The sequence below is a fragment of the Chroicocephalus ridibundus genome, chromosome 2, assembly GCF_963924245.1.
Source record: "Chroicocephalus ridibundus chromosome 2, bChrRid1.1, whole genome shotgun sequence".
NCBI classification, from domain to species: domain Eukaryota; kingdom Metazoa; phylum Chordata; class Aves; order Charadriiformes; family Laridae; genus Chroicocephalus; species Chroicocephalus ridibundus.
Window position 1 is genome coordinate 135434607 of NC_086285.1, and position 22075 is coordinate 135456681.

Consider the following 22075-nt stretch of genomic DNA (forward strand, 5'->3'; position numbering starts at 1 on the left):
TCCAAAGCCTGTTCAACTGCCTTTTTTTGGTTCCCATGAAACAAAATTTACCGGCCTGAAACTTTTTTGGTGCTTTTTAATCATTTTTTTTTTTTTACTTAGTTAATGTTCTGTAAACTGGCTAGGAATGCAGCGTCACTGAGGAGGAGCATGAGATTTAAGTTTCAAAATTATCTTACTAGTGGATTAAGTTCATGATTCATTCCTGTTTCAGGGTTTGGCACAGGAGAGCAGTAGTAGGGCTTTCACGCTTCCTCTGACTGAGACATTTTGTCAGCGGAGGTGCTGTATCTCTTGACCTGTTCAGCAGTCTGGAGGTGTCTGTTTCTACCATTGTCATAAAGCCTTACTTATTAAATTGGTTAAAATAAGAAAATGACAGCATGTGTCCAAATTCAAAGGAAGGAGGAGATTTTACTGTAATAAAGCTAGTCACAAAAGTGCTGATAATTCAGAATCTATTTACAGTTGCTTTTATGTAGTTTTTACAGGCAAACAGTATACAGATAAAGAAGATAAATGTATCGTCATCCTTCCTCATTACTTAGAGCAAAAAGCATAAGGTCTTTTTCAAATGTCATAGCTTTTGATTCTTATAGTTATCTAATAAACTTCTGAAATGGTACTGTGTGGCAATGTCTACAAGTCCATAAATGAGATGATTATTCTTTTCCAGCTGTACAAAATGAACGGGACAGGATAAGTACAAGAAGAACCACTTACGATGGCTGCAATATTCCGTCTATTAGCACATTGTCACAAGCTGAGACACTCTCCCGTCAGGTACTGAGGTCTACCACAAAATTATTTGATGACTAAGACCATTTTTTCTGAAGTTAAATACTTCTCAGTTTCTTACTGAATTAAATATAATTATTGAGATTACTTTTTTCTACTTCCAAAATGCACAGCTTCCTCTTCCCAGTGAAACAATCAGTAATAGAATACCTTCTTAAAGCAAAGTCAATAAAAAAAATCCTGCTTTGTCCAGGACAATATGTCCTAGGCGCCTTTCTTAATAAAGCTTTATGATTCTTACTGCTTTTAAATCAGTTGCTGTCTCAGACAGATGGTGGCATCTCTCTATCCTTGAGGCTGGCTTTCCCATGAAACATTAGGGAAAAAATTGTCCAAAGCCATTACATTCAAAGGGGTGTGGACACTCATTTCCTTACATTCTTTTGAAAATCCCATTTTTAATATCCTTAGACATTATAAATAAGGCAAACAGAAGTGTTCCAGCTACAGTCTATTCACATCTTGCTTTTAAATTTTCTTTGTCTCATCTGAACTTCATTTTCTTTTTTTCTTTTTTTTTCCCCTATCCAATCAATTGCTGAATGGAACAGTCTCCAGTCCTTTTCTGCACCTCAGATAAATCATGGTCATTGATTCTGCATTCTTGCACCTCTTACTAACTTACTTAGAATTTAACTGCCACCTTTATGATTTCATGCTGACTGATTTATACATCCCCAAATGTTTTGTAATCTCATCCTTTATCAGCATCTCTCTTAGGGTGGAACTGTCTGTAAAGAATTGATGCAGGAATTACTGGGTGATAGTCTTTGGTACATATTGCATGTCTGGGCAGACTAGATGAACATAATGGACCTTCCTACCTTTCATACCTATACAGTATAAAAAATATACCTATTTTTACCTCCTTAGTAATTCTTTGAACTTGCTTATTGTGCTTTTTTTTGTGTTACTCCCTTAATCATTTCCAACTGTTATATGCAATTCAGGAATAAGAGCTGTCTTAAACAGAATCACATCCTCAGCCTTTTCTGCCACACAATTCTTTTCAGGCAGTAGGTTCATGGCCTAAAACATCACCTGGAGTATACACAAAATTATTCTACTTGTTATTTGGTATCATAGAATCATAAAATCATTTAATTTGGAAAGGACCTTTAAGATCATCCAGTCCAACCAGCACAAAAGAGATCAAAAGTGGGAACGAGAAAGGGAGAGAGGTTGAGACAGGGATAAAGAAAGAGACCGCCAGAGAGACTGGGATGACAAAGAAAACGGAAGGGAAGACCACAGGAATAAGAAAGAAGATATCCAAGAAGAAAGAAGTTCAGGATATATAGATGAGGAAAGAAAATCCAAGAAGAATCACAGAAATTAAAGCAGTCCAAGTCTTCATCGGTCACCCAAACATCGCTGTGAGTGACGCTACCAGGAGCGACTCTCCTGATACTGATGCTTACCCCAGTGGAGATGATAAAAACAAAAAGTACAGACTTCTGAGCCAGGTTGTGCAGCCACAGGAATCCTGGTCACTGAGCCACTCTCACATTAAAGAAGAGCGGCTGTGTCGCTGGAAAGAAGAGCAAAAATCAGACAGAAAGGAAAGTTCCCAGTGTCATGAAGCATCAGAGTTTAAAGAGAGGGTTTCTTCAGAAGACAAGCAAAGAGAGCAACCAGATGCTTCACAATGCTCCTGGTCCAGGGTTCAGGCAAATCTTAGACATCACCACTCTGAAGAAAGATGCCTCTGATGTAACGCATGATGACAGCAAGAAGTCTAAAGTACAGAAAAGGCACAAAGAAGAACAAAGATAATGTCAGTGGGGTGGAAAGGTACGCTAATGAATCAGTGACTGAGGAAAGCCAGGTCTGTTCACCCAAGAAAGGTCAAAAAAGGAAAAATGTAGAGAAAAAGGAAAAATGTAGAGAAAAAGCAGAACAGGTCCAAGGCTGATTCTGAAGTTTCTGACAAAGAAATTGTTCCATATCATAAAAAGAAGAAAGGCCCAAGAACCCCACCCTGTTACAAAGGAAGGATTGGTTGAAGCACCACCTGAGAAAGCTGTGGCAGAAGTCCCCCCAAAAAAGAGAAGATACAACACTTAGTGACTGGTTTGTTGTAGTAGGAGAGAATTGCTCTCACTATGCCAAGCATATATGAAGACACATTCTTGGCGTCAAAGACCAAGATGTCACTTTAATGTGATGGAAAAGTAAAGTCTTAAAGGTCCTTGTTTTTCCCTCAGTTGAATGGGTCTGTAAGATGAGTTCAGTCCTGAGGAGAGACTTGGAGGAGGTGGCAGCATCACAAATCATTGGCCAAGTCCTTCAGCTATGAAATAAGGAAGGAGGTGGCATCCATCCTTTTTAAAATTTTCATATTAAAATAGGGAAAATGCATTGTTTTTTTCCCTGAAGATCCCTTAGAGGGGGCAATTGTACAAGTACAATTTTTCTCCCACAGACCCAGGAGAGGCTTCTAGGATGCTGGACTCTCGTAAGAGTAAAGGCGTGTGTCTCTGATGGTTCTCAGGACAATAGGGATCTAGTGTTATATTGTCATGCTGAAGTCAATGTTCAATGTTCAAGTCATGTCCGATGTCAATGGGTACTAGTTACATGGGGAGAGGTTTCAGCTCAGTACAAGAAAGCAGTTTTTTACAGTGAGAACAATCAATCACTGGAATAACCCTCCCAGGGACGTGGTGGAGTCCCCATCACTGGAGGTTTTCAAGATATGATTGGGCAGGGTGCTAGATAATCTCATCTAGGCTCCCTTTCCCATGAAAGGTTGGATGAGATGATCTTTTGAGGTCCCTTCCAACCTAGGCTAGTCTATGATTCTATGGATCAGCAACTCCTGTGCTGCACCCCAGAAATGAGAGGCATGTTAAAGCCATAGAGAAATAGAAAGGAAAGTTCACAACTTCGTATCTTTGTGAAGCAATGCAACCCTAGGAGTTCATAATGAAATCCATGGGAGTCATCCCATGAATCTCCAGCTGAATTACCAAGTAATTTCAGCACGGAGTCTATAGTTTGTCCTATAAGACGTAATTTATAAAGATGCATAGCTTTATTTAGAAGATATTAAAGGAAGGACAATCTATTAAGTTCCTGAGTCAATAAGTCTAATGGTTAAACAATCTGTCTGAAGAATTAACTTCTAGTTGGTGCATGGTGGTATCTTTTTCTCGTAGATCGGAGTGCCTTCTGCTGTCAGAACTCTCTTCTTTGTGTAGGTACTTTTGAATCATGATCAAGACTCCTCTTACTCTTCTGAACAAAATGAAATATATTGAATTGAATTTCTTTACTCTCTTTTTGTACTGAAGGTTTTCTAGACCGAGTCATTCTGGTAGCTCTCACCTGAATGATATTCAGTGTTTTCAACTTCTTTTTTGTAGAACAGGTGCCAGAAATGGACTCATGATTACAGCAGGGATCTCACAAATGCTATGTCTACAGAGAGACAATACCTCTAACCCTTTCTCTATGTGATAGCCTTTGATTATATGTCTGAGGATTTCTTCACCTGCCTAGCTGCTGTATTTCCCTGAGAACTAACGTTCAGCTGGTTAACTGCCATTAATATCTAGGCTGTTTTCAGTGTTTCAGACTACTGAATTACGTAGGAAGCACTGAGCTTTAGTTCAGAAGTGCAACTCCTTTTCACCACCCAAGGATAATGGGATTTCACCACAGACCCCACTGGGGGATTTAACATGCATCTGGGAATGAAGGGGATCTGGTGGGAGTCAGCCTAAATAGCATCCACCATCCTTTGTAGGAAATTTGTAGGTACGCAGTTTTAGAAGATCAAACAATTGGGGTTTTTTTTGGGGGGGGGAGGATAATCAAATTACAGAATATCCTGAGTATGTTGACTGTAAGGTGAAAGTCAGTTTTATAGGCCTTGTACAGTGGTGGGGTTTTATTGTTGTTGTGATGGGATCTTTTCCTTTTTTCCTTTTCCTTATCCTTTTCCTTTTCCTTTTTTCCTTTTCCATCCCCTTCCCCTCTCCCTTATTTCTTTTTCTTTTTTTCTTTTTCTTTTTCTTTTTCTTTTTCTTTTTCTTTTTCTTTTTCTTTTTCTTTTTCTTTTTCTTTTTCTTTTTCTTTTTCTTTTTCTTTTTCTTTTTCTTTTTCTTTTTCTTTTTCTTTTTCTTTTTCTTTTTCTTTTTCTTTTTCTTTTTCTTTTTCTTCTTTTTTTCTTGTATGATATCAGTTATAAACTGACCTTCTTTTCTCAGGCTTGGTTTTATCTTAAGTTGTCTTTCCTGCCTGGCTTAAGAGCAAGCCTGGTTTTGTTCCTTTTCCTTGAAAAGTCATTAAGAATTTCAGGATTTGGCTCAGTGATTATGTGAAAGTGCCCCAGCTTCAAGCCCAGAAAGATATTGCTCTCTTCTTATTTCACAGAACACTGTTCACTGCAGGTGGTCTAATGCACACTCATATCCTTTACATTTGCTCTGAAACGTCTCAGGCCTCTGCCTATACTGCTGCTTCATCATTACAAACCATTCTCCTCCAGGCACTAAAACCCCCCTGTTTTACCTTCTAAAGTTAATGATACTTATCTTTTCACTAGAAGAACATGCTACCCCTTTATGTCTCTCTTTCTTTGCTCTTAATGTTACTGCGTGCCCCCGTGAGCTCTTTTTTTCTCTGAAATGAAGTGAATGTCAATCATTTTAAAAGAATAAACTATCACCCACCATCCCCACCCCCCCCAAATAATAAGGGCTCTGGTATATTTTAAAATAGTATTTTGGAATGAGAAGATATTGCATCATGATATGAATAGTGTAATTTTAACATAGTGTAATACACACTGGTAATAATGAGAAATAAAATTTTATAATTTATGTGCAGACTAACGGTCCATATGGTCAAGGAATGTCTCAAGAGTATGCATGATTACTGCTGCCATTTTTTTCATAAATATGCTGTTAACCAGTGAAAATGCAATCATATGAAATTTAACATTGTTATTTTTTTCTCTCACTATGGCCAGATCTCAATCTCCAGTCCCAGTGCTAGCACTGACATAAATGTTAAGAAAATTGCTGGCATTAGTGATGTCTGTGAATCTATGAAGCAACAACTTTTGGTCCTGGTGGAATGGGCTAAATATATTCCAGGATTCTGTGAATTACCACTGGATGACCAGGTATAAGAGGAGACCAAAGAGAGAACTTTAATTATTGTCCTTTTATTTCTGTGATATTTAAATGTTAGGATTAAACACTCATGTATTGTCTGATCAAACAGAGCTAGGTGATAGACCCACCATCTTAAATTTTTTTTAAGTTTTGAAATCACACCACCACAAAAAAATTGATAAGACTCTAGCACGTTAACAAAAAGAAGAGGGAAACTAGTATATATTTCAGTGTTTTGTGCTTTCTGTATTCTTTTGGAAGTGGAGGTACCAAGCTGCATGAAAAAATTAAAAATATCTTGTAAAAAAAAGCCATGCTTTTTTCTGACCTTGCAAAGTATTTATTTCATGTTCACCTTTCATTATAATATGGTTTAAGACAGCATGTTGTTTAATTTGAAGCAGCTCTTCTCTACCTGCAAAAAATAACAGCCATTAGAACCTCAAACAAATGCCAAACATACTGATATCAATCCATAGCAAATAATGTTTCATATAATACAATGTACTAAAATGATTTTATATATAGTAAGTGTGGGGGGAAAAAAGCATCAAACCTTGAAACTTCTTAAGGATTTTTATGACAGAGGTCTGATCTATCATCGCATCTGTAATATATCCTAACTCATCACTGGGTTTCAAAGTGGTGCTGGCACACTCGGAACCAGTGTCTCCCCATTGGGGTAAGCAGTTCTCTCACTGTCCTCCCGGGCGGGAGGTTAATTCATGGCTCAGGATCTCTTGATTCCAGACCACCAAAATCTGATGCAGCTTGAAAATGACTCCATGAAGTTGAATTGTGTAATTCCTCCTTTTTGGCTCTTCAGTCTCTCGGTTTTTGACAAAATCCTGCAAGGAGAGTTAGATCATCCTTGGGTTTGAGACTCAAACTGAGCTCATTCCCTATTATAATCTTCCTCGGGAACATGGAGATGTTTCAAGCCAAGGAGACCCCCCCAAAACAGGAGCATAATGGTGTCTTTGCAGACCCACAGAATATTATATGTGTGCACAAACTCAACGTACTGGAATGAGTTAAAAATCCGTTCATGTGAAAGAAGGAGAATTTTAAGTGCAATGGTTACACAAGGGCAACAAAAACAAAAAATATATTGCTGTTTTTATTGTTAAGGTGGCATGAAGGAAAAAAGAGATCAGACCTAATTAAAAAGTTCCTGTCTGTATTATAAATAAATAAATAAATAAACAAACAAACAAAATCAGCTTACAAAGATAGGCTGAAACACCACTTGAAGAGTCCATGTTGGGATATACTCCGGAACTATAAGTATCTTAGAAGAGTAGAGACAAAGGTATTGGGAGTTAAAACAAATGCCACTTTTGCATTTGTGATAGCCTCTTTCTAAGGGGCATTGTTCATTTAGTTATAAAATAAACCATCTTGTTATGAACAAACGATTCCTGATCTGGGAATCAGCCTGATTTGCAAACCATAGAGCAGGCCAGAGCAGATAAGTTAACTCTACTGAGAACCTGAAAGGTCTTAGCGCCTTAAGTATTCCTAGGTGCTGTGTACTTTTACATCACTCATAAAGTATTGTTTTGGATTCATAAGAAAAGAATTACTTGCCAAGACAGGAGTTCGTTGAGGAAGTAGAGGCCAGCACTGGAGTTTCAAGCTGACATTAAAAACAAAGGAAAGTAAATATGTGACAAAGAGTAAACTAATGATCACATTTTTAAGTGCCTTTCCTGGTATGAATCAGGTTTCTTCTTTGTTGACAGTAGTGGATATTTTAGCATATTTGGGGAAACAGCTCTTTTAAGTGCCACATAAATTTTTGGTTCAAGGTGAGAAAAATGAGACCCTGGTAAGGCTGCATTTACTGTAGCGGTTCATTCCAGCCCACTGGAATCTTTAGTGTCAACTTAAAATTCCAGAGAAACCTTTATTAAGGGAATAGGCACAAGGAAATAAATGCAAGGATTGTATTTATGGAGAAGTATTTTGCAGAGATGATATTTAAAATCTAGACCAAATGCTAGAAGAGACAGAGGATGACAATACAATTTAATTACAGTGTGCTGTTAGTACAGTGTTAAGGTTTTTACACTCACTGTACATTTTACGTTAGAATCTTAACAGTCTTAAACACGTACCTATAGCTGAATACACTCATGGTAATATGCATCCTCATTTCTTTTGCCCTTATTGGAACTTACTGCTTTATCTTCTAATGAGTCTGCTGTTTTTTTTCTTGAGGTTGCCCTGCTAAGAGCACACGCTGGGGAACACTTGTTGCTTGGAGCAGCGAAACGGTCCATGGCGTATAAGGATGTTTTACTTTTAGGTAAATATTGGTTTTGTTTTAATTAATAATGATGATATTATAGTACATTAGCAACCATGTAATCACTTAAGTGGGACGACTGTTCTGGCACAATCAAAGCAATGCATTCTGTGAATGCTAAATAGCTATTAATGACATATTGTCACGTGCCAGCAAAAGCAAGTGGACAGTTTTGTTCCAGCAAAAGCAGGTGGACAGTTTCCTGGGAGTTTACATGGCTAAAGGTTTATTGGATACCAGAAACCACAACTTAAGGGAGTTCCTGGCAAATTGTCTCCTTATGTTATCATCCTTTCTGCACCGTTGTCCCGTAAAAAAAACCAACAAAACAACAACAACAAAAAAAACCCCAACCAACCAATGAACCAACCAAACAAAAACCCTTTGCTTAACAGAGGAGCAGCCAACCTGTGGCCCAGGTTTTTGTCAGTGTTAGGTTGATGGTTGGGCTCGATGATCTGAAAGGTCCCTTCCAACCTAGACAATTCTATGATTCTATGTACTAATTTCAGTCTTCATGAAAACCGTTTATCTGGAGCTTTCTCAAGAGCCCTTCAGACATAGAGAAGACCCTGCAGGCTAGGAAACTGGATAGCCGTGTGGGAGATGGGTGCATCCATGGCACAGGAAGGGCTCATGCCTGCATAAGCATATTCTTGGTCACTTGAAATGGCTCCTTCACTTGGTTATACGAAGAGGGCATAGCTGTTTGGGAGGCGGACGTTGTTGGAATCATGGTGGAAGCATGTCTTCCTTTCGTTCATACAAGAGAGGCACAGTAATACGATGAGATGCATGCCGGTGTGTATAGTGACGTGATGAGGCATTTGTTAGCATTGTTTGACACAGCACCCTGCCAGTCTGAAGTGCACCCTGGCAAAAATGATCTCATTAAATGTGTGCAGCACTTGGGCTGTTTTGTGAGAAAGGGCGTAGGTCTTCTTGGACAGGATTTTTGATGTGAGGGAAGACTACGAGGTGTATGGATTCAAACTAGTTTCTTCACTGGTGGTGTGGTACAGGGAGGTTTTCTACTATTTCTTCTTCCTCTTTGGTCCTGCCTTTTTTATAGCTCTAAATCAGCTTGAATCTATTTTTACACATATTAAAAGGACAAGAAGGGCTTGTTCTGGAGATATGACTCGCACCAGGAATCCTTTCAAGTTAAAAACTATACAGATGACTAGTTCTTTCTCTAGATACAGTTTTACTGACAAAATTAACGGAAATAAAAAGGAAATATTGGCAGTTTTATTGGGATCAGTAGGTAATAAGGAAAATAAGGATAAAATAGTAAGCAAAAAATTATAGACAGTATCACCAACATCAGCATATATAGCAAAAGAAGAAACAATTTGAGGCTCCAAGGTTTATTTCTGATACTTGGAGGTAGATATCTATAAAGCTTATGAGTCATTTTGTCATGGATCTCTTGTGATATAATCATCAGCTTTTCTTTCAAAAACTGCTTGGTGGCTTCTGGAAACTCTGTGGCTTTCCCAGTGTTCTCACCACTTATATCAGATGATTTCTGGACAGAATGTACATTAAGATGCCATGATGGAGACTGCTCCAAAATGTAAATTTAAAATTAAAAGAGATGGGAGAATTAATTCTTTACTGAAAATTTTATGATGCTTCTAAATTTTATTAGGAGTAACAGAGGCATCTGTTGGAAAAACAAACATTCCTAGTGTCTCCTCTGGAAGAAGGATTCTTTGTCCATTGGCAAATTCTGGTCATTCAGCTTGGGATATATTATTTTAATGGGGGAAGTGAAATTTTAAGATCAGTTTACTATTACATTTATCTGTTATGTAAAGATAAAGGCCTGCTTGCTCCATACGTGTGCATTCAAATATGGACCTGAGTCTTGTGGACTAATAAGTAACTGTACATGTTGGCATATTTACATGCACAGATTATTTACTGAGTGACAGCTATATGTTGCACATACGCTCTGTTTGCAAGGAACAGTTTTGTATGAAATGAAGGAGAGTTATTATTTAAAAAAATATTAATTTGATTAAGCAAAATGAATTGTCCTTTTGAAAATGGTTTTCATTTACTATGTTACATCAAAGTCTTTCTATCCATCCACATGTTGGTATTCTTTCTCTCGAAGGCAACAATTACATAATCCATCGCAACAGTACTGAAGTAGAGATCAGCCGAGTGGCAAATCGGATTCTAGATGAATTAGTTCGACCCTTCCAGGAAATTCAAATAGACGACAATGAGTACGCTTGCTTGAAAGCGATTGTGTTTTTTGATCCAGGTACCTTTTTGAAAATATCTCTCAAAATTATTTTACACGTCATTATATTGAAAGTAATTTTTGTTGTTGTAGCATCTGCTCATGTTATCTAGCTGGATGGAAAACAATAAAATGAAAAAAAGTAAGATGCTCCTCCCAAATCATAACCTGCCTTGACTTTAAATTTTTGTCATTTCTTAAGATGCAAAAGGCCTGAGTAATCCAATGAAGATTAAGAACATGCGGTTCCAAGTCCAAATCAGTTTAGAGGATTATATTAATGACCGTCAGTATGACTCTCGAGGAAGATTTGGAGAACTTCTGCTTCTACTGCCTACACTCCAGAGCATCACTTGGCAAATGATTGAGCAAATACAATTGGTTAAACTATTTGGAATTGTTAAAATTGACAGTTTGCTTCAGGAAATGTTACTGGGAGGTAAGCTAACAACTTGTTAAATTTACCATGTGGTATTATCTTGAATTTATCATACTACAGATGGAAGAATCCTTACAAATATTTCATGAAATCCACTGTTAATGCAGTCAAAACACTAAAAATAAACACAGTGCTTAATATGGTTGAAGTCTGGTTAAATTGCTTAATGAATACCCAGAGGCAATTGCCAATCAAAATATTTGCTCTGCGGAAATGTAATTATTGAAGTATAAGTCGCTGGCAACAACATGCTTTTTTGAATTGATATACGCTCATGTTATTTCTGCAGGTACTTCCAATGATGCCAGTCATCTGCATCATCCCGTACATCCTCACTTAGCCCAAGATCCATTAACTGGCCAAACTATCCTCATAGGTTCCATGTCTGCTCCTGTACATGCAGAACAGATTTGTAAGTAATTGCGAGTTAGCTTTCTGTCATAACATTTCACTGTTACATTTAAGAATATTAATTAGAATGGTGGCCTGTCAGTGCTCATAGAGTTATTTCATCAGCATTCTTAAATTAAAATAATTGTGCATTAAAAATGTATGTGTATAAACAGTGTTAAGTAAGAGACTTTGACCTGAATTTAATCTAATTTTAAAAATTCAGCACCATTCTGATATACCATTGTTTTCATATGCACAATTTTTAATAAACTAAAATTTCTGGTAATTAAAATACCCTATTTCCTTAGCATGCCAAATGTAACAGAACTTCCTTTCAGTGCAGTAGTATGTATATGTGTATGCAGAGTAGGCCAGAATGTAAAAATACGTAATTCTTTCTATATTCTTTTTCAGCAACCCCAGAAACTCCATTGCCTTCCCCTCCTCAAGGCTCTGGGCAAGAATACAAAATGTCTACAAATCAGGCTTCAGTCATCGCACAGCAATCTATTTTGAAACAAAAACCATTGTGATAAAGTTTCTGTCTCTGTCTTTCCCTCCCTTCCTCCCTTCCTCCCTTCCTTCCCTTCTTTTTATGCACTAGATAAATTGGTAGGACACTTGCACATTTAAAATCTCAGGATGATAAAGGAAATTATTTCCTCAGCAGCCACGACTGTGGGTGTTTCTTGAAACACCTCATGATTTGGAAAGTAACGCTCACTGTTCTGACTGCTGTGTACAACTGTAACTGTGGACACTGCAGCCTGACAAATATGTATAGGGGTTGATATTATTTTTAGATCTTTTAACTGCACAGATTCATTTTTTATTTCCTGTTTTAGTTGTTGTCTTAATATTATTGGTTTAGACGTGTATATAATTTTTTCATTGTGACGGTACTGGTTAGTGCTTGTTTAGCTGTGAATTCTAGACATGAAAATGCGGGTTAATCAGACAAAAGCCAAGATTCCATTAGTAGTAAAACAGTAGGCTACCAAGCAAAGCACAAGCATTAAATAAAAAGGAGAGAATACTAAATGGACAGAAATACCCAATGCATTTAAAAAAAAAAATAATCTTGATTTGAAAGAACCATCTCTTTCAAGTAAAATTTCAACAAAAGAGTTGAATCCTCCCTACTTACCTCATTGTATGAATCAGAGGGCCTGCCATGGGCAAATATATTTGAAGACTTTTTAAAATCTGTCTACACAGTAATGTCTATATCAGTCAATTGGACAGTGCCAAGGCATGGATGCTAGCATTTATGTTGCTAAATAGTTAGAACAAGGACTGGTATGCTTTTTGGTCAGGACTAACTAGTACTCCTCCTGAACAATTTCTGGGCACGCTTAGGGAATTAGTCCAGTCTAGGGACACTTTTCAGCAGGTGCTTTGGATATAGCCTCCTCTCTTTAGGGCCAGAGAGAGTATAACTAAGAGTATGGCCAGACCATGCCACTTGACCTCAGGGCTGAAGTATAGACTTTGTACTGTTTGATTTACTAGTTGCCTAACTGGCTGGTGAATGCATGTTTCAGCAATCGCTCTGAACTTCACCTACAGAGAAGTTGTACTTGTTTAGTAGCTCTGTGTCTGGAGAGATATGGCTTGATGACTGAAGCGGCAAACATACCTGACTTCAGCTCCAGATGTTCCTGGTCTGAGCCATGATATTCCAAGCCAGAAGACAGCCAGCACAGCAAATACTCATTCTCTGGATTTTAAAGGGGTTTCAGAAGCTTGGGATGAATTGGTTTATTGTGATGAGCCCCCTTCTCCTCTTCCTCCCGTTCCATTCTGGGGGAATCCAACATTGACTAAGTTTTGTGTCTGGAGTTTATAATAACCCATCTGGATTTGGACCCTGTGTGGATTTTCACAAAGGGGACCTTGTGACACATACTGACTTGGGCATATACTCACTCAGTTACAATTTGTGAAAATAATCTATTATGATATATGAAGTGATGTGTTGTTCATACAACAGTGACGTCATAAGAAAATCACCACTTTGCACATTTTATTTATTCCAGACAGCAATTATTTTCCTTCGGTACTTTAAAGTAGGCTTCTTTCCCAGAAGTTATATAAGAGAGAAACAGAGAAAAAAAGAGAGAGTAAAATACTGCAGTTTGCTGAACTATTGCAAAGAGAAAACATAGTGGAGTGAGAAATTCTGCGAGGTGAGACATTGATCATCCTGAACCAGACACCTGCATTAATCACAGCATCCAAATATGGTGTAGTTAAATCTCTGGCTTATAAAAGTTGCCCAAACAAACTGATAGGATTCTTCAGATACATTCTTTGCAGGCAGGAAATGCAACACAGTAAATGCTGAGCTGACCTGAACATTCAAAGAGCTTCAATGAGAATACACTTACCACCAGGTAGATGCTGTGTTTCTTTATGTTATTTTAAAGTAGTTGCTTTTGTAAAGTCTGCTTACAGTAGCTCTTAATGTTTACCTTTTGCTTTTTAGAGTGTTTTTCTTTTTGCTGGTTACTGTTTATTTTTTTGTCAATGCATTGCTCTTTTTACAAGTCCCTTTTAGTATAAGGTTTTATGACAGAATAAAGTACCGACATTTTGCCATTAACTTCAGGGGAATCCAGTTGGTGCTATTTTTACAAGTTGGCCACCAACTCTTTGTGGGGAAACACAAAAGTAATGCATGCGTAAGAGATACTGAGCAGCCCAAAAGTTGATTGATGTGGGTCACTTTCGTATACTTGTCACAGAAAGAATGTCGGACTCAAGTTGGATCTGCATGAATTTACTGGATAATATTGAATAAGTCAGTTGCATAAACATGGCAATATTGGTCTGACTAAAAACATTTAACTGGAAATAAAAAGTAGTCCCCAAGTTGGCCACCCTTGCCTTATGTAAGTGATGTGCATAATAGCTTAATGGGTTTAGTTTTCACACTGTACTTTAGATATCAAGTGTACAATAAAATGTTTTCACACACTGCCAAAAATGTACTGGATGAAAAATATACTTTAGTATTTTATCTGACAAAAAGTTGTTATCTATTTTGTACGATATATTACATTTTTGAATAAGAACACCACTGTAATTTATTGGGAAAAGCTGATTTATTTTATAAATGTAACATTATTTTTGTAAACTTAATTATGAAAAATCATAAATGATTAGCTTTGTTAAATATTAAATTATAATGAGATGTAACTTTATATGTTTGAACTCTGATACCAGGTTTTTGTGTTGAGCATATGGAATTGAAATAGTTGCTGGAAATATTTCAAATGGACTGTTTTTCATCAAAGCTCAATAAAGAAAAATGAATGATCCAAATGACACATTTGCCTTTTGGTAATTTTTTTACTGTTTACATAAACAATGACAATGCTTTATATTGCTTATGAATAAGTATAAAACTGAAACATGCTTTCATCTCTACGGTATTCACAGCATCACAGAATGGCTGAGGATGGAAGGGACCTCTGGAGGTCATCTTATCCAACCCACCTGCTCAAGCAGGATATTGAAATCATATGAAAGAATATGATGGCAACATTTTAGTTGATTCTACTGTAAAATGGTAAAGAATTACATAGCTATGGTTTTCAGTTTTTAGTTCTGACTCACAAAAGAACTGAAGCACATGCTTAATTCCATCTGTGTTTAAAATGAAGCATATGTTCAGCAGCCTTTTTTATTTTCTGGACAGGGATAGCTTAACAAATCACTCGCTTTCATTGCTCTAGTGCATTGTTGTTTAGGCTAATTTAATTGCAACTAAGCAGTTATGTGTTTTGTAGATAAAAACTTTTAAAACTTTAGAAAGACTCTTTAAGATATATATATATATTTTTTTTAGATAACCAGTATCTCTTTGACCTTGGAAAGTATGTTCATTTGTATGCCTCCTTTGAGTAGATTTTGAATAGGGGTGGGTTGTTCGTTTTTTTGAATGGGTGGTGGGAATAACACAATGAATTGGGCTGTTAGCATTTGCTCACACATGCTCTGCTCTGGAGCGCGGAGCTGCAGGGTAAAGCTGCCATGGGAGGAAGAAGAGGCTCCACTTCTGAATGCTGGAGAACTTCAGGTCCCTCTGAAGATACTGTGTCTGTGGCTGATTACTGTAGATGAAGGATTTCTCTGCCCGTTACTTCTAAATGCTGACTTGGGTAAAGGAAGTTTATGATTTTGGGGAAGGGAAGAGGATTTTTTCAGCCTACAATGGAGAAAACATGTAAAAGCCCTACATCTTCAATTCTGCGTCATGCTGACAGACAATTCTTTAAGGATTTTCATAAATCAGCTTTACAAACAGCTCCAATAGGTGAATCAGGAGTGTATATTTTACAGAGAGAGATGGATGTATTAACTTTGAGTTCTAGTCACTGTACCAAATTCCTTCCAACTAAGGAATTCTGAATGTGAGTGAAGGTATTTACTGAGTTCCAGGAACATTCTGTGACAGAAAATTTAACATTCTCAGAATATAAGAAAATCCATTATAGCTCTTGGTTAATATTTCTATATTTGGCAGTTCTGTTTCACCTCAAGGATGTCTGTCAATCTGTGACTGACTAGATATTTTATGTCTTTCCAACAGACTATTTCTAGTTGTGCACCTCCAATATTTGTGTTACTTATGCTAAAGTATATAGTAAGCCAGTGTTTAGCACCACATCTTACAGTAAGTCTTTCATAAATCTTCCGTATTGGTTTGCAAATGTCTACATTTTTCATATTGTCCCTGATGTACAGCCATTAGCTTTCTTCTTTCCTTTCATTCTCCCTAAGAAAAATCAAGATATGAAAAAAAATATTTATCCCCAAATTTAAAGTAATTGTGTTAACAGTGCAATTGTGTTTCCCTCTCTTCTGTAATTTTTGTAATATAAAAAGAAAGAGAACATAGTTGTCATCAAGGCTGGCATCAATCACTGCGTCCTTCTGCATCCTTATTGTTCTGCAGCAAATCCCAATATTTTCATTAATTGGAAAGTCTACTCGTAAATAAAGTCAAAATCTAAATTTGATTACAGAAAGGAGTAAAGGCGCTGAACTGCAGGAAATATATTTTCAAAAATTTCTTCCATAAAAATTAAAATGCATGCCTGGATTCTAATAAAAATGATAAATATTTCTATTAAAGGATAGGAAATTTAAAGACAGAAATGAAATATAAAGACTTACACAGTGAAAGAGAACTTCCATTTTTTGTCACAAGATGGAAAGAGGAAAATAATTCTCTTTGAATATCAACATATCTGAATGGGGTCTAAACAGGATGGGTAAATTCTCATCAAGATGGGGGAGCATGAATTTTATGCCTAAAAAATCTTTTTGTGATAATGATCTCTATTCCTTAATGTTGTGGTGGAGCTATGATTACCACTGACATTATCTGGTAGTTCATTTGAGTCAAGTGTCAGTCAAGTTGCCACATCAACACTAGATTTACTGGTGGGGCTGAGAGGGTTGTCACCTCCTCACTAACAATGCCTGGTGTGACAGCTGCTCCAGGTCACATCATGGTGGTATGGTCTTGCACCAGCACAGAGCTCTTAATTACCCAATGATTTTGGGCCTGTCACCATTTTTTCCTCCAGAAAGGGTGAATGTCACTGATGTCTAATATGATAAGGTATGCTCCACTGAGTGAACAGCAGCAAGTGTTGAAGATTTTCCTTTAGCCAGTTTGATCAAGGGGTAGTTTCATCTAAAGCTTAGACACTGTGGCCTGAGATTAGAGAAGAAAGCCTAGAAATCCACGCTTTTAAAATTTTTTTGACTTGGATCTGAATAGCACTGGCAGGTCTCTTTGAATCTTATTGTAGCGAGTTGAACAGTTGAGAACCTCCTGTATCTGATTAGGCTCAGTGGTTTTATGAGGTTTGGCCTCCCACATAATGTCCTCTGCCGGTTTGTTAGTAGGTTGACTAAACAGAGAGCAGTTGCTGTTTCAATCTTAGAATCCTGAATGTCTTCAAGGAAATGTAGTAACAAAGATTGTGCAGGGAGATGTGTCTCTGGGAGCGAAATTACCTTAAGAAGTTAAAGGAGATATTGATTGGTTAGTAAAAAAAATTAATAGAGTATAGAATAAGGTGTCCTACAGTCTTTCAAGGGTATTTAGTCAAAGGAGGAGGAAAGAAGACACAGAAAAATATGATTACACTGTCAGTTCCACTAGAGATGATGAGAACCTCTACAGTGGATGTATAAGATCAAAGAGCTTTGCTCAATATAGTTTGGTTTATGGTCCAGTATGTCACCTGTACAATGCAAACATCAGGTCAAGTTGGAACAGCTGATTCATTTGCAGTTTTTTAGAGCAGTTAATGAAGAGTACCCCAGCAGCTTAGCATGCCCTCAGGTCCCCACAGACAGCTTGTTGGCTCTTCACTGGGCTGCTGTGCAGGGACGCCTGGGCACATTCTGCATCATTGTGCCAAGACAATTCCTCTAAGTGTTATTTCTTATCAATGGGCAGTAGTACCATGGGAGTTAAACACGACCTTTCATGTAGCCTGTGGCAGTGCTTCCTGTCACCAATCCCCTTTTATCATCGTGTCTTGTTGCAGGTGGCACAGCTGAACAGTTGCATCACCTGCACTACGTGTGCACATGTCCTGACCGCTTCTCCTGGATAAGCTCTGCAAGTTAGAATCACAGAATCATAGAATGTGTTGGGTTGGAAGGGATCTTGGAATGCATCGAGCTCTCACTAGGGGCGGATGAAGAGCGGGTTGAGAGCTTATGGGTGAGGATTAAGGGACAGGCAAATATGAGGGACACTGTTGTGGGTGTTTATTACAGGCCACCTGATCAGGATGGGGAGACTGATGAGGCTTTCTACAGACAACTGAAGGTAGCCTCGCAAGCGCAGGCCCTGGTTCTCATGGGGGACTTCAATCACCCCGATATCTGCTGGGAAGACCACACAGCCAGGCATGCACAGTCCAGGAGGCTCCTCCAGTGCATTGATGACAACTTTTTGACACAGGTGGTACAGGAGCCAACAAGGAGAGGAGCACTCCTGGACCTGGTACTGACAAACACAGAGGGATTGGTGGAGGACATTAAGGTTGGGGGCACCCTAGGTTGTAGTGATCATGAAATGATTGAGTTCAGGATCATGGGTACTATCCACAAAACAACAACAAGAAGTAAAATTACAACCTTGGATTTCAGGAGGGCTAACTTCGACCTCTTTAAGAAACTGCTTGGAGAGATCCCGTGGGCTAGGGCTCTGGAAGGCAAAGGGGCTCAAGAAAGCTGGTTGATATTCAAAGACCACTTCCTCCAAGCTCAGGATCGGTGCATCCCTAAGAGAAAGAAATCGGCCAAGGGACGCAGGAGACCTGCATGGTTGAGCAGGGAGCTTCAGAAAAAGCTCAAGTGGAAGAAGGAAGTTTATAATAAGTGGAAGAAGGGACTGACCCCTTGGGAGGATTACAAGAATGCCACCAGAGCGTGCAGGGATGAAACAAGGAAAGCCAAGGCCGCCTTGGAATTAGACCTGGCTAGGGACATCAAGCAAAACAAAAAGAGCTTCTACAAGTATATTGGAAGCAAAAGGAAGACCAGGGAAGTTGTAGGCCCACTGCTGAATGAGGCAGGAGTCATGGTGATGGAGGATGTGGAGAAGGCAGAGTTACTGAATGCCTTCTTTGCTTCGGTCTTTTCTGCTCGGCCCAGCCCTCAGGAGTCCCAGGCATTGAATAAAGTAACAGGGAAAGAAGACGACTTCCCTTGGGTTGAGGAGGAGCGAGTGAGGGACCAATTAGATCATCTAGATATTCACAAGTCCATGGGCCCTGATGGGATGCACCCGAGAGTGCTGAGGGAGCTGGCGGAAGTCATTGCTGGGCCGCTCTCCATCATCTTTGAAAAGTCCTGGAGAACAGGCGAGGTGCCTGCGGACTGGAGGAAAGCCAATGTCACTCCAGTCTTCAAGAAAGGCAAGAAGGAGGAGCCGGGGAACTACAGGCCGGTCAGCCTCACCTCCATCCCTGGAAAGATGATGGAACAGCTCGTTCTGGGTGTCATCTCAAGGCGCGTGGAGGAAAGGAAAGCTATCAGAAGTACTCAGCATGGATTCACCAGGGGGAAATCATGTCTGACTAACCTGATAGCCTTCTACGATGGCATGACTAGATGGATAGATGAGGGGAGGGCGGTAGATGTGGTCTACCTTGACTTAAGCAAGGCGTTTGACACGGTCTCCCACAGCATCCTCATAGGGAAGCTTAGGAAGTGTGGGTTAGATGAATGGACAGTGGGGTGGATAGAAAACTGGTTGAAAGATAGAGCTCAGAGGGTTGTGATTAGGGGCACAGAGTCTAGTTGGAGACCAGTGACGAGTGGTGTTCCCCAGGGGTCAGTACTGGGTCCAGTCCTGTTCAACATATTCATCAATGACCTGGATGAGGGGATAGAGTGCACCCTCAGCAAGTTTGCTGATGACACCAAGCTGGGTGGGGTGGCTGACACACCGGAAGGCTGTGCCGCCATACAGAGAGACCTGGACAGGTTGGAGATCTGGGCAGAGAGAAACCTTATGAAGTTCAACAAGGGCAAGTGTAGGGTGCTGCACCTGGGGAGGAACAACCCCATGCACCAGTACAGGTTGGGTGCTGACCTGCTGGAGAGCAGCTCTGTGGAAAGAGACCTGGGAGTCCTGGTGGACAACAGGATGACCATGAGTCAGCAATGTGCCCTTGTGGCCAAGAAGGCCAATGGCATCCTGGGGTGCATGAAGAGGAGCGTGGCCAGCAGGTCAAGGGAGGTCATCCTCCCCCTCTACTCTGCCTTGGTGAGACCGCACCTGGAGTACTGTGTCCAGTTCTGGGCTCCCCGGTTCAAGAGGGACAGGGAACTGCTGGAAAGGGTGCAGCGGAGGGCTACGAGGATGATTAGGGGACTGGAACACCTCTCTTATGAGGAAAGGCTGAGGGATTTGGGTCTCTTCAGTCTGGAAAAAAGACGTCTGAGGGGTGACCTTATCAACGCTTATAAATACTTAAAGGGTGGGTGTCAGGACGATGGGGCGAGGCTCTTTTCAGTGGTGCCCGGGGACAGGACAAGAGGCAATGGGCACAAACTGGAACATAGGAAGTTCCACCTAAACATGAGGAGGAACTTCTTTACCCTGAGGGTGGCAGAGCACTGGAACAGGCTGCCCAGAGAGGTGGTGGAGTCTCCATCTCTGGAGACATTCAAAACCCACCTGGACGTGTTCCTGTGTAACCTGCTCTAGGTGACCCTGCTCTGGCAGGGGGGTTGGACTAGATGATCTCCAGAGGTCCCTTCCAACCCTATGATTCTATGATTCTATGATTCTATGATTCTATGATCTTTAAAGGTCACCTAGTCCAACCCCCCTGCAGTAAGCAGGGACATCTTTAGATCAGGTTGCTCAGAGCCTCATCAAGCCTGACGTTGAATGTCTCCAGGGCTGGGGCCTCCACCACCTCTCTGGGCAACCTGTGCCACTGTCTCACCATTCTCATTGTAAAGAACTTCTTCCTAACGTCTAATCTAAACCTACCCTGCTCTGGTTTAAAACCATTGCCTCTCATCCTATCACTACATGCCTTGCAAACAGTCCCTCCCCAGCTTTCCTGTAGGTCCCCTCCAGGTACTAGGAGGCCACTATAAGGTCTCCTGGGAGCCTTCTCTTCTCCAGGCTGAACAACCCCAACTCTCTCAGCCCCTCTTCATAGGAGAGGTGCTCCTGCTCTTTGATCATCTTCGTGGCCCTCCTCTGGACCTGCTCCAAGAGCTCCATGTCCTTCTTGTGCTGAGGGTTCCAGGGCTGGATGCAGTACTCCAGGTGGGGTCTCACGAGAGCAGAGTAAAGGGGGAGAATCACCTCTCTTGGTCTGGAGTCCCATTGTGGGAACACTGCAAGACAGCGAGCACCCAGCTGATGCTACGATGCCAGCAGTCAAGAGTTGCCTTGCAAAGTGATCATGGTAGCAGCTGATCCATTTTGCTAAGTCCTGCTTTATTTCATACTTCTCACAGACCACCGGACATGAGATGAAAACCTGGTCAAGTTTTAAGTTGTGTAGAGAGGCAACATTTCAAATTGATACAACTTTGGAGAAAAATAAAATAATGTTGGAACTGCTGACGTTCTCATCTGTCACCTTCACATCAGTCACTCCACCTGCAGAGTGCTTGTGTCACCTATTAGAATGGCCCCTATTTCCTGTCTTTTTGAAATAAAACAACTAGATAGATTGGGTTACAACTGCTATCTAGCTAAAAGTATGCCAAATTCATAGAAACATTGTTTTGAGATCATATAAAACTTCCTTTTTTACTCTATGCATTTTGCTGTCTAAATGAAATGGTGCAGCCTATGTTACATTTTGATCAGCAAGCATTTTCCCCCCTCCCCCTGTTTTTTTGACCCCCCCTCACAATTGAATGAATTTTCATGAATATGACTGCCCAACAAAGCATCCCGTTTTTCAGATGCCTGGCTTTTGTAATTTAAATAATGCAAGCATATGAACATAGAGATTTTGCATTAAGAGGCAAAGGCAATCTCACCAAAAGAGTTTATTCAATATGTTTCCAACATCATCTATTCCAAGATATAATTAAGATTACCATGGCCCAAGACTAATTTGCTGTGGTTTCCAAAAAGTGGAGCAGATAGCAATTGTAATAGAGGACAAGAATTTTCCATATAAAATTTTTCATTGTCATATTAGATTTTTTAATGAGCATTAGTCTTGATCAGA

General features: G+C 39.6%; 1 protein-coding gene across 4 annotated transcripts in view; it reads left to right on the forward strand.

Moving 5' to 3' along the window:
* The window catches only part of HNF4G (hepatocyte nuclear factor 4 gamma), a 64466-nt gene extending 49821 nt beyond the window's left edge, over positions 1–14645 (forward strand). For all 4 annotated transcript variants that reach the window (XM_063327078.1, XM_063327077.1, XM_063327075.1 and 1 more), the window contains 7 exons: positions 677–783; positions 5777–5932; positions 8148–8235; positions 10361–10513; positions 10695–10931; positions 11221–11343; positions 11739–14645. In XM_063327078.1, coding sequence (XP_063183148.1) covers positions 677–783; positions 5777–5932; positions 8148–8235; positions 10361–10513; positions 10695–10931; positions 11221–11343; positions 11739–11857 — 983 coding nt within the window. In that variant the 3' untranslated portion in view covers positions 11858–14645. The remainder of the gene's footprint in view (positions 1–676; positions 784–5776; positions 5933–8147; positions 8236–10360; positions 10514–10694; positions 10932–11220; positions 11344–11738) is intronic.
* The last annotated feature ends 7430 nt before the right edge of the window (positions 14646–22075 follow it).